Source organism: Gymnoscopelus microlampas, assembly GCF_963454915.1.
Source record: "Gymnoscopelus microlampas genome assembly, chromosome: 22".
In the NCBI taxonomy this organism is placed as follows: Eukaryota; Metazoa; Chordata; class Actinopteri; order Myctophiformes; family Myctophidae; genus Gymnoscopelus; species Gymnoscopelus microlampas.
The window spans coordinates 31,786,394-31,798,826 of record NC_139959.1 but is presented as its reverse complement, the minus strand read 5'-3'; the positions used below and the strand labels follow the sequence as shown (position 1 = coordinate 31,798,826).

Here is a 12,433-nt window from a genome sequence, read left to right as displayed (position 1 = left end):
TGAGAGTGTACAAATGGAACGGGTCCATTTGGTTCCATTTGTACACTCTCAGAGTTATGGGGGTCCTTGAAAATAAGACAACCACTATGCCACACTAAATGGAACAGAGCCTTAATTAGTATCATTGGTAACACCCGTGAAGGAAGTAAGAAGGGACCCAATTCATTCCCAATATGGCTGCTGTGCATAGAGCCTATACAGTGCATGCATGTGGGGGGGGAAACGGCTGAATTGTTTTTGTTTTGTTCACAGCACAGAGTGGCTTACACATGGCTACTCTGCCAACAAAAAGACAACTGATATTGCTCTGCAGTTAAATCAAATCGTAGTTATAGGTAGTTATGTGATGCATTTGTATGTGACTTTGTTATAGTCCAAAGGTACAGTCTCCTGTCATACTGGTACTCCCATACTGGGAAACAGAAAGGTTTGCTTAAAAGAGGAGTTCACCCACAAAATGACTTATTTTCTATAAATTGCACACCCTATGAAGCCTTGAATCCATGGATTCCTTTTTGTTTTTGTCGCATTCCTAAGCTTATAATTTGATTCCCGTCTCCTACCGGCTAACGTATCTACTTTGTGTCTCCTACCGGAAATACACACGGTCATCAAATTATTGTCTTAGGAATGCCACAAAAAAAAAAAAAATCCATGAAATCAAAGCTTCATGGGGTGTGTAATTGATAGAAAATAAGTACAGTCATTTTTTGGGTGAACTCCTCCTTTAACCGATTTAGACCTGGAACCCCCATACGCAACAATAACTTTCAGGACGGGAACCCCTTTTGGGGTTTTTGTTGCTATGTACAATATATAGCAACATACATTTTTTGTAATTTTTGACCTAAGTTTTTCAGAAACACACACACACACACACACACACACACACACACACACACACACCTTGCTGCGGGGGAAGATGCTCATGCAGCAGGGACATTCGTTGTTGAGGAGTCGTCTGATGAAGTCTCGGTCCTGGGACTCCTTCACGGCCTGCACCACGTCCTCCAGCGAGCAGGACACCTCTGCCTCCTGCAGCAGAGAGAGTGCCAGCTCACAGCGCCCCCAGCTGGGCAGCTCGTACAGCGCCAGCAGCCGTCTGCACAGCCTCTGTGGAGAGGAACAGAGAATAGATGGTGCATTTATATACCACCGTATACCACCAGCGTTCTCTGTGTGGTTTCGCGAGCGTGCGCATGCATGCACACGCATATTCGTACATGTGACATTAACTGAGTGCCTATATGAATTGGTCTGGGGGGGGGGGTTGTTTGTGGTGTTTTTAATCAACCAGACTGGCTAACCTGTTTGTCAGGATGTTTGGCGTCGAATGGAGCCTCCGGCTGCTCGCTCCAGATGCGCTGGTGGAAGGGCTCCAGGAGGGGGCGCTGGAGCAGAGACAGCGCCTCTCTGATGTCACCTCCGCTCAGCCGCAGAGCCTCCTCGCACTGGGACGTCTCCCGGAAACCCAGGGCGCGCAGCTCTCTCATCTGACGCACACGCGCGCACACGCACACACACACGACACACAGATTAATGTTTCTCTCCAACATAAATACAGACTTTTCTTTTATATGATCTTGGCTACTGTAATGTAAGGCGAGAGAGAGAGAGAGAGAAAGAAAGAGATATATTAAGAAAGAAAGTCAAGAAAGAAAGTCACAGTCCTAGACCGGGAAAGCATCTGTGTAAATTTAGATTTTTGCACTCATTGCAAAACGTTTGAGAACTACTCATTTCAAAGGCATTTGTAGAATCGGCCTCAGGTCTTAATGGGTTAATAGCACATGAGACAGTATAGTAGCATCAGATCCTGTTACCTTGGCCTGTCTGTCTCTCAGCAGCTGCGTCACTGCTTTCTCAGTGTCGCCCCCCACTGCCAGCCACGCCTGCTTGGCCTCAGCCCTGGACAGCTGGAGGGCAATGTCTGGACCACACGGCGCCAACGTTCCTCCATCCCTCTCGACGGTATCCTCCGTCCCGGAATCCCTTGCGTTGTCGTTTTGCTGGACCGAAATCGCCATGGCGCAGATCTCGTCCAGCAGGTGCGGCAGCTCCGACGTCAGCCAATCACAGGGGTTGGTGTCACTTCCTCCGCAGACGCAGAGGGCGGCGTACAACTCCTCTGGACTGACCCCTTTCTTTTCTGCTTCCTGAGGGTCAACGGTCACAAACAATAGCACATACTCACATACTTGGGAAACCCAGTCAACTAAGTACATAGGATTTAAGTTGTTAACACATTCCCTGCCATTGACGGAGATCTCCGTCATTTCAAATCCAACGCTTGGCTGCCATTGACGGAGATCTCTGTCCATTAAATTAAACTACATACGGTTTTCTGAAAAACGTATGTTTCTATATCAGTGGTTTTCAAACTTTTTCATGTCAAGGACCCCCAAAATGATATGAATTTGGCCGCGGACCCCCATCTCAAAATATTTTGTTCCAGAAGCAAAGATTTGAGTTAATGTTTGCTTTAAAAGAATATATATATATTCAAATATTTGCACACATTTTCACGATTTTTCAAAAATAGCAGATCTACAAGCTCATAGTGCGGCACTCGGTGCCGTGCTATGAGCTTGTATATCTGCTATTTTTGAAAAATCGTGTAAATGTGTGCAAATATTTGAATGCGTTAATAAGACTAATTTCCTGTTGATCAATATATTTTCAATGTGAATCCTACTCTTATCTGATTGATCAGTTTGAGGCCGTCGTCCCTCATCAGCTTCTGTCTGTTCAGGTCCGGGAGGAGGACTCTGGGTTTGGGCTGCGGGGCGGTCGGCGGCTCCTTCTCCCTGCTGGAGGAGGAGCGCTGGACGACGGAGGAGGAGGCTGCGGCTGCTGCCGCTGCTGGCTCCTTGCAGGGGGAGGCGCACATCTCACACTGCAGGACCGGCTTGAGGTTGACGTACGTGCACTCCTGACACATCCACTGTTAACACAGGAGACAAGAGTGAGCGGCTCACAAAGGGCTTTAGAACGCGATCCGAATAGAAGTCCTCATCATTAGAATGCATTGAAGTTCTCTATTGTGTATGACAGAAACCTTGTATCTCTACATTTCATTGTTTTATCATAAATGCATGCCCTTTTGTATGGCGACTATCAAACAAACTCATTTAGTCACCGAGAGGCTAAATCGGGGAAAACGTTTACCTGCCAGACACGGCGCTTTCTCTGTTAAGAAACCACTTTTCCCGGGTACTGCGTTTTGTTCATTTTATTAAAGTTAAAAACATTTCATTTTAGCGACATCATGACAAAGTGAATCATAGCGTTGCGTTTGCGTGCGCTATATCGTGCGGTCAGCAAAGTTGGACGTCTCCCATTCTCCCCCTCTCCATTTCATTCATAAAAAAACGCAGCTGACTTCATCACTGACTGACTGACGTAGCACCAACACCACATGACCTCTTTGTGAATGGCATGATCAATGAATCAATTAAAAAACCCTAACAACCCAATATAGCTGTCTATACCTGTCACCAACACCTATTTTTATACTCGTATCGTATGACAGTGTCGCACAAAAGTAGGGAAAATAGCTCAGCTACAAGCTCATGTGTCATTGTGTCATGTTGATCAGCTAATTTGCTATTTTATAGTTTCAACTATAATGCCCAAAACAGGGAGGCCAATTTGAAAGTGGTTAAGTGTGTCTATGGATTTTATAAATATTAAACTAATGAAAAGTACTAACAAGATCTCGTGACTAGATAATAACTACATTGGATCCATTGGAACACAGGTTCTTTTTTCCATTTCATGATCAGTAACAATTTTAGACAAACAAGGGTTCAAAAATATAGCTCATATCCTAGAAGTCATGGAACTCCACTATTGTAAACATTGAGAATGTACAACAAAAGAGGCTGAAGAAGACCAACCTGGCCGCCCAGAGATCCCGGGGTGGAGGAGGAGAGCGGGGTGACAGGAGGACGAGTGGCCAGGCGGGGGCGCTCACACACCTCACACAGGATGCTGCTGCCCTGGTTCACCACTGTACAGCTCTTACACTGCCACTCTGTCATCGCAACACAACACACCACCATTGATTGATTGATTGATTGATTGATTGAAATTAGGCAAAAGAACAAAAACAGTTACATTTATAATACTTTTTTCTAAAAGGTCCGACCAAAAAGGTCCTTGAATTAATTTCATAGACATATATAGTAGCAACCAGACAGTTCAAATCAACATAAAAATACAGAGGAAAAATACCACTATGTACAAAAAAAAAAACATATAAAAAACAAAATATATACAAAAAAAGGGGAGGGGGGTCGTCTGTCTACCGGGAAACTGGTACAACCTCCTGTTATGGTCTCCAGAAAGATGAGTTTTTAGGGCTGTTTTAAATGAGCCCAGCGAACTGCTTTTTTTGAGGGATGGGGTTAGACTATTCCATACCTTGGTGTCCGTGCTGTAGAAGGAGAATTTGCCCATGTTTGTTTTATGGGTGGGTGGTACCAGATTGTTGTTTACGATCCCTCTAGTTTCGTGACTGTGGGTGTCACTAACTTCACACTCAGTTAGTCACCTTGTCTCGTTCACAAGGTACCAGTCGGAAAACTCACCTCTTCAGACTCTACCTGCGATGCGACGCGTTGTGAGCTTGTAGATCTACTATTTTCAAACATTTTAGGACTTTCACTTTTGGTACTTTAAGTACATTTTGATACTAATACGTTTGTACTTTTACTCAAGTAAATTTTGAATTCCGTACTTTTACTTGTAACAGAGTACTTCTACATTGCAGTATTGATACTTTTACTTAAGTAAAACATTTGAGTACTTTTTCCAGCCAGATAATCTGCCATCTCCTCCAATCGATGGTAACATACCTACTCCTACTACTTTGAAATCAAATATCACCAACCCAATACGAAGGCCAGCCCTACAAAGTCTTTGCACTGGTTCTTACAACACAGTTCTTTTTTTAAATCACAGTCTTAGCCCCGCCCCCAACATCAAACGTAGATGTCGGCAATCATTAGGCGGATAGGTAGGCGGAGATCTCTGATGGATACGTCAGATTAACCATATAGAGAGAAAGGCAATGGGTTTTCTATTGGACCAACCTGTGTTGAGGGACGAGGGGGTGGACATGGACTCTTCCTGAGCGCTGGAGGTGGCCGTGGCCAGGCGTGGTCGCTCACAGGTCGTGCAGAGCACAGCCCGAACCTCATTCACCGTCGTGCAGTGAGAACACTCCCATGGAGAGAGAGATGGGCTGGACAGGAAGAGAGGGAGAAACAACACCACACATACACATTTAGTTTAGTAATTAAGGGTTTCTCAACCCGTGGGTTAGAACCTAAAAGTGGCGTAGGCGGCCGTAGCTTAGTGCAGCGTTTCCCAACTGCCCTTTAGCGTGCCGTCTGAGATGCCTTGGTGTTCTGTTTAAAATGTTGAATAAAAAAAAAGAAAAAAAAAAAAATCTAGTACCCCCAAAAAATAAATTTCAACTGCCCCTAGCGGCCTAACGGAAATGGCAGTGGATGTATTGGATGCAGCTCAAAGCTTATACTATTATATTTAGTTTGTCGCCGTCCGTCAGTTCAAAGCATTTTGGATGCGTGACTTTGAGGACATTGAGCACATTCACTTTTTTATACTTCATCGTACGATGGTGTCACGCAGCAACATTTTGCCTATAATAATATGACATGACTAGAACAAGACTAATCAGATTGCAATACTGTATGGCAGTGTGGTCTCACCAGGAAGGCTTGGCAGGTGTGATGGTGGTTCTGTTGTGCGCTGTGCGGTCAGGATGCGAGTGGTAGAGTCTGTCACACTTAACACACAGTTTCTGTCCACATGTGGAGCAGTGTACAGAAACTGAGGAAATACCACAGATGGAACAGGACCCTGTGTGCAAGTAAAAAAAAAACACCGTAATATTAAAGATTACCATGTAGCCCTGAGCCAAGTTATCCTCACCTACAATATCAATATCTATACGAATCCTACACGTTCTTTGTGGAGCCTGTTCAGCAGGGAGCAGAACAGGGAGGGATAGCATGTTCCTCTGCATCCGTTATGCTCTGCCCATCAAACTCCCCAGTATCAGAGGGGACGCATGCTCGTCTACATCTCCCTCGCGGCAAACTGGGAGTTAGCATAATGACTTATAGGCTCTATGCACAGCAGCCATATTGGAAAGAAATTGGGCCTCTTCTTACTTCCTTCACAGGTGTTACCAATGATACTAATGAAGGCTCTGTTCCATTCTGGTTAGGGTGCTGATATCGTGCATGTTGGCTCACTAGAAACACTCCATTTTGGTTCCCAAATGGCCCCTTATGGTGGGTGTGTAACTCTGAGAGTGTACAAATGGAACCAAATGGACCCGTAAGGGTCCATTTGGTTCCATTTGTACACTCTCAGAGTTATGGTGGTCCTTGAAAATAAGACAACCACTGTGCTACACTAAATGTAACGGAGCCTTAATTAGTATAATTGGTAACACCTGTGAAGGAAGTAAGGAAGGGGCCCAATTCATTCCCAATATGGCTGCTGTGCACTATTGGGATAAAAATGCGGGACTTCATATTTATTTACTATGCTACAGGGCATCAGAGCGGACCTACCCTGCTTGGGTTTACGTATCACGTCTCTTTGGTGAACGGCTCTGTTTGGATGCCGGTGGAAGAGATCATCACACGCGTCACAGAAACCAAGATGACCACAGGCGATACAGAGCAGAGTGGACGTACCACCACACAGATTACACTCACTGACTGGAGGAGAGACTGGAGAGAGAGAGAAGGTGAAAGGGAGAGAGGGAGACAGAAAGAAAAAGAGAGGGAGAAAGAAAGAAAGAGAAGAGGGGAGACAATGAAAGTGAAAGAATACAAGGATAACAAAATGAGTGAGAATGAAAGTGAAAGAATTAGTGAGATTCGTGTACAGAGAACGTTGTATGAGTATTTGGTGTGTTTTGTGGCATCTACTATTTTCTCTTGCAGTCACAGGACGTGCCATCGGCTCACCTGTCGATATTTTATTGGGTTGTTGTTGCGTTTCAGCGGGTCTGGGTGTGGAAGGTGAGACCCCGGACCCCTGGGTTTCCTCTGGGGGGATGACCACAGCATCACAGGCCAGTTCCTCCTGAAACAAATCAAATAACTTGAAACATTTAACACTGGGCTTAGACAAAAACACCATACTATCATTCTTATTGTTACAGCACTAAAATGAAACATGCATGCATGCGTGCGTGCGTGCACGGGCCGGGCTGGGCTTGAACACTTGGCCTGAGCCGGGATAAGGCTGGAGTTGTGTGAGCGTGCACGACTGTAGTCTGTCTGCGTGTGTGTGCGTGTCCAGTCTGCAATCAAACTACTCTGTCAAGACCGAAACTTTGGCTGCCATTTTGTCTAAATGCTCCCGCCTACCTGTCTGACTCTTAATAGTTTAGGTTCCCTCCCTCCTATCAGCCAATGTACGATGTATTCAATTTCTGTGTCTGTCTGTTTCCGTTGTGCACCGATATAAAAGCTGTACTGGGAAACAAAACAGCCGTGGCACAGGCTACAGTAGCTACTAGAACGCTCCCAGTATTTACGCAAATGTGTTACTACTGTTTGTCCTCAGATTCAAAGCGGGAACTGTACAGACTCTGGACCTCTACAACAGACTGTCTCTGGAACTCTACAACAGACTGTCTCTGTAACTCTACAGAAGCTCTACATAATCTCTTGATTATGAGAAGGTTTTGGGAAGAGGCAGGCTGGCTTGAGAGATAATAGCCAAACTCTGTCTCTGCCCATGCAACTTCATTGGTAGACTAAACATTTTGCACAACACAAAGGAATGTTTGTCTCCTCCTATTTAACAGTCAACCCAACAGTCTGAGGGATCAGAGGAAACAAATCAAAGGAGACGGCCAAAATGATGTTTTGTTTGATTGTGAAAGAACTTTGTAAACCCTCTTTTGAAAATGTGCAAATACTGATATTATTACTTTTGGTTTTTAAGTAAGAGTAAACAGTCAAGTAGTGTGCAGATACCTGTTGCATATGTTGTATCACCAATGGGACGATGTCTTTGAACAACTCTGGATGTGGATGTGTTGCCTGAAACCAACAACATACACAGGAAACAAACGTAGGGTTGAGTTCAAACCCAACATGTGGAAAAACGTCATTATCAGAGCAGCAGCTGGTGTAACAGTAGTCTCGCATAGCCAGACAACTATTCCGCAATCTCTAAATGCTATAAAGCTGGCACTTCCGTTCATAAAAAAATATATACATTTCCATTTCTGCTTAGCATCAAGCTATATACCGTATTTTCCGCACTATAAGGCGCATCTGAGTATAAGGCGCACCTTCAATAAATGTATTATTTTCATATATAGGGCGCACCGCACTATAAGGCGCATCCGCACTATAAGGCGCACTATAAGGCGCGCCTTATAGTGCGGAAACCAAGGGAACCAATATTGATACATATATAAGGCGCATCGGATTATAAGGCGCATCCGCACTATAAGGCGCACTGACGGTGCGCCTTATAGTGCGGAAAATACGGTATGCTTAATATCGCAGCCCGGCTGCGATTATGGTATGCAAATCAGAACTGTGACGATGTAAAGCTCAACAGAGTGTGAAGAACCACGGTTGGGAACTACTGATTTACATGTTTCCAAAGAAGTCAGTACCCATGCTCAACTCTCACCTTAATGAGCATGTCCATCTCTGAGCGCAGGGTCATGACCTCTAGGGTCACCGCTGAAACATTGGGAACATCTGGGTCGGTGACATCATCGGGAAAGCTGAGGCCGTCTATTTGCTGACTGGTGTATCCGTACAGATGCAGAACCGCCCGTCCATCCTGTTTCAGACACTCACAGTTAGTGGTGGGCAACATATCATTTCATATCATAACAATTATGGACTAAACAAGGTGTTACAATATGTCAATACTGTAAAACCTTATTTATTAATTTGATTCTACAATTTACCCCCATCCTTCTGTTATCTTGTTCCGTTTAAGTATTGGCCGCTGTCAAGGTAACTTTCAGCGGGGTCCCCCAGAGGTCTGTAATTGACCCCCTCCTTTTTAACCTCTGAGATAATAAATGGGACCTTTAGACCTTCTGTCAATATATTCCTCAGAAAGTTAATGATTACAGATGATGATAATAAAAAACCTGAATATACAAAGTGAATACTGAACCGGAAGTATTGTACACATAATGCATTGTGTGAACAATCAGTTTTTACATTAAAATGGCTGTGTTTATAGGCATTAGGTTACAAATGGTTTAAGATTGGTATTAAGTTAAAATGGTTATGTTTAGACATTAGGTTACAGATGGTTAAGTTTAGGTACAGTATGAGGTTAAAATGGTTATGTTTAGACATAAGGATAGAGATGGTTAAGTTTAGGTATGAGGTTAAAATGGTTATGTTTAGACATTAGGTTAGAGATGGTTAACTTAAGACATTACGTTAGAGATGGTGAAGTTTAATGATTAGGTATAACAGGCAAGCTGCACTTCAGGGGGGTAAATATCTGCCCTGTCGAGTGGGTGTATTTTCTCAATAACTTGTTCCAGTGTATTATCTATTACTTATCATACTTTCAGTACAAGGCAACAATTACAGACTCAGTCGGCTCGGTAGATCATTGGTTCTCAAAGTGGGGTCCGGGGACCCCCAGGGTTCCTTGGCGGGGTACCAGGGGGTCCCCAGCTAAATGAGTTAATATAGCGTCACTATCATTTTAATCACTTTAACCATTATTGCATACTTTGGCTATTTAAAAATAGCAGATATACAAGCTCATAGCGCTATGAGCTTGTAGATCTGCTATATTTGCTATATCTGCTATAAAATATCTGCTATATCTGCTATAAAATCGTCAGAATTTGCGCAAATCTTTTTTTTTTTTGTTCAAGGTTTATTTTATTTTATATTTTTACATACAGGTCAGTAATAAAGGCATTAAAAAAAACAATGAATGTATGTTACCCCTCCCACCCCCCAAAGTTCACGCTCCGAAAGAGCCACAACCCTGGTATCGTATTGTAGAATTTGCGCAAATCTTTGAATATATATATATATATTTAATATTTAAAACATTTTAAACATGTAACTTTGTAACTCATATCTTTGCTTCTGGGGGGTCCCTGGAACAAAATATTTTGAGATGGGTGTCCGTGGCCAAATAAATAATTTGGGGGTCCTTGACATGAAAAAGTTTGAGAACCACTGCAGTAGATGACCGGATAATCCGTCGAGCTCACCATGGAAACATCACCGGTTCGACTCCAGCTGCTGCTGCATCATGTCCTTCCACCTCTCTGCCCATAGTCTCCTGTCCCTCTACAGTGTGTAAATAATACAACGAAAAGCATCATTCCTCACCTTGATGGCATCCACAGATGCCCTGAAGACTGGGTTGTTGTGCTTGACGCTGCGCCAGTATCGGGGCCTGCTGGGAAGGGTCAGGTTACAACCATACTTCTCCAGGATGCTGAGGGCTTTGACCAGTCTGTTCAGTGACTCCATGACCTGGGGAGACAAACTCATCATGTCACTTGACTGCTCTAATCATAAGAAACGTATGTGTAGTCAGCCAGTGGCTTAGGAGGTAGAGCGGCTGTCTGCGGACCGGCAGGTACCTGATTAGATTCCTGGCTTTGTGGTTACAATTTAGACATTTAGCAGACCCTCTTATCCAGGGCGACTTACGAGTGCAAACCGAGTTCAAAGAGAACAATGTAGTCCTTCAAAGCAAATGGGATACCAGGTAAACATCAAACCTAGCATCTCTAAACAAAATGCTATCTAAACAACATTCTCTTTTTTTTTATCCCACAATTTTGTCACCCATTTTTGCACCCAGTGTCAATTGCCTATGTAATCCTGGGTGCTACCTCTGCCAGCCTAGGGAGAGGCCAGAACTGAGCTCATGCCTCCTTCAATGCATGAGGAGCTACAGTAGCAGGCCACTTCTTATCACCTGACAGGGGGGAGTTTCCCTGGTAGGACGTAGCGCGTGGAAGGAACATGTTATTCCAACCAGTTCCTTTCCCCTCCATCAGGCGCCCCGGTACCTACCCTAGGGGACACGGGGAGAACATTCAAACTCCACACAGAAAGGCCCTTTCGCCAACCCCACCTAGGGTATGGGCACTGACGCCCACAGCGTCCCCGGCGGGAATCGAACCCAGGAGGACCTTCTAGCTGTGAGGCGACAGCGCTACCGACTGCGCCACCGTGCCCCCGAAACAACATTCTTAACATTTGTCGTCAAGCGGAACTAATCTAAATAAAGATGTGAACAAAAGATCAACATATTTCTGCAAAGAAACTAGCGTCTATCAGAATAAAAAAAAACGACGAGAAGGGATACAAGGAAAGAGGAGTGCTAAGGGGTGTTATATTCAAGTATCCTTGATCAAGACATTGAACCCTAGTAAGTGTTCCTGATCAGTAGGTTGTTGGTGCCTTGCATGGTTGCCCCTGCTGTCTGTGTGTCAATGAATGGGTGAATTCATATTGTAAGGTACTTGGTATGAAGGCAGACCAGTTATGAGAACTTAGATCTCAGACGGAAGGCACAGAAATCCCTATCTGATCAAAGTTGACTTCACGAGAGATAAGAGAGAGAGAGAACATGAGTAGGTCTCCTTTCGGCAGGCGCTGTCTCCTAAGGCTGTAAAGAAAGACAAGTGATGATCTTATATGAATGAGGGAAGGAGTGTGAGATAGACAAACATCCCTTTGTTGAAGGAGTGAGAGCAGCTTTATGTTACATCTACACTCAGGACACTGCAGTCCTGACCTTGAGGAATAAAAGTTCTTTACTCTGCCCTTTCGGCTTGTTCATACTGACCTTAGTTTGAACTATACCATACAGGTCTGTGTATTTTGCAGCCATCTCACGGACGACCCATACAACTGAATGAGATTATGTACTGTAAACACACTCACAAACACAGGCCGGTGTGTGTGCACAGCCCTGTTTATTTCCTTTTATGATGAACAAAAATGTGTTCATTTAATGTCCACAAAAAGCATATAAAAAGATGTGTGTGTGTTTTGCTGGTCCTCTCTAGTACAAGGAGGCTGTTTGATGGCTCGGGCTCAGTTTTATATTTCATTTTCAGTTCTAGTTGACGTAAAAAATGTAAGCCCTATTTTATACTTTGTTGTACGAAGGTGTTGTGCGAAAATAGACAATCTGCTCCAGCTGATCTGCTATCTAAAAGCTTGCAACGTGTTGCATTAACACGTTATGAGCTTGTAGCTTGTAGCCATTCATCATATTCAAAAAATAGCAGATATACAAGCTGGTAGCACGGCACCGGTCTTGTAGATCTGCTATTTTTTGAAAAATCATGAAAATGTGTGCAAATCTTTGAATATATGTTTTTTTTCATTAAGCGGACATTTTT

General features: G+C 43.9%; 1 protein-coding gene across 2 annotated transcripts in view; it reads right to left on the bottom strand.

Annotated features, from left to right (window-relative positions):
• Nucleotides 1-12,433, bottom strand: part of LOC311038883 (E3 ubiquitin-protein ligase RNF31-like) — a 29,230-nt gene that overhangs the window by 14,660 nt on the left and 2,137 nt on the right. Inside the window, exons 3-14 of one of the 2 annotated variants that reach the window (XM_084048507.1) lie at nt 10,398-10,544; nt 8,704-8,859; nt 8,034-8,099; nt 7,014-7,131; nt 6,612-6,773; nt 5,739-5,889; nt 5,097-5,248; nt 3,900-4,036; nt 2,696-2,944; nt 1,824-2,156; nt 1,308-1,493; nt 907-1,113 (exon numbers count right to left, since the gene is read on the bottom strand). In XM_084048507.1, the coding sequence (XP_083904633.1) occupies nt 907-1,113; nt 1,308-1,493; nt 1,824-2,156; nt 2,696-2,944; nt 3,900-4,036; nt 5,097-5,248; nt 5,739-5,889; nt 6,612-6,773; nt 7,014-7,131; nt 8,034-8,099; nt 8,704-8,859; nt 10,398-10,544 (2,064 nt within the window). The remainder of the gene's footprint in view (nt 1-906; nt 1,114-1,307; nt 1,494-1,823; nt 2,157-2,695; nt 2,945-3,899; nt 4,037-5,096; nt 5,249-5,738; nt 5,890-6,611; nt 6,774-7,013; nt 7,132-8,033; nt 8,100-8,703; nt 8,860-10,397; nt 10,545-12,433) is intronic. The other variant, XM_084048508.1, reaches the window with a different exon arrangement.